General features: G+C 68.6%; 1 protein-coding gene across 1 annotated transcript in view; it reads left to right on the forward strand.

The window, feature by feature from the left end:
* Positions 1-226, forward strand: part of TMC6 (transmembrane channel-like 6) — a gene marked incomplete at its 5' end in the record, with an annotated part of 1314 nt that extends 1088 nt beyond the window's left edge. Inside the window, one exon of the mRNA XM_014531730.1 lies at positions 45-226. Within this exon, the coding sequence (XP_014387216.1) occupies positions 45-225 (181 nt within the window). The remainder of the gene's footprint in view (positions 1-44) is intronic.

Genomic DNA, 226 nt, shown 5'->3' on the forward strand with positions numbered 1-226 from the left:
TACTTCTCCCTCCCCCTCTCCCTCTCCCTCCCCCTCTCCCGCAGGGTGAAGCCCTCAAGCCTCTGCGGGCCCTTCCGGGGCCTTGACAGCATGTACGAGGCGGGCAAGGTGTGGGTGCGCCGCCTGGAGAGGGCTGGCCCCCAGGTCTCCTGGCTGCCCTGGGTGCACCGCTACCTGGTGGAGAACACCTTCCCCGTCTACCTGCTGTCGGCCCTGCTGCTGTGAG

This window comes from Myotis brandtii, unplaced genomic scaffold (assembly GCF_000412655.1).
Source record: "Myotis brandtii unplaced genomic scaffold, ASM41265v1 scaffold825, whole genome shotgun sequence".
Classification (NCBI taxonomy): domain Eukaryota; kingdom Metazoa; phylum Chordata; class Mammalia; order Chiroptera; family Vespertilionidae; genus Myotis; species Myotis brandtii.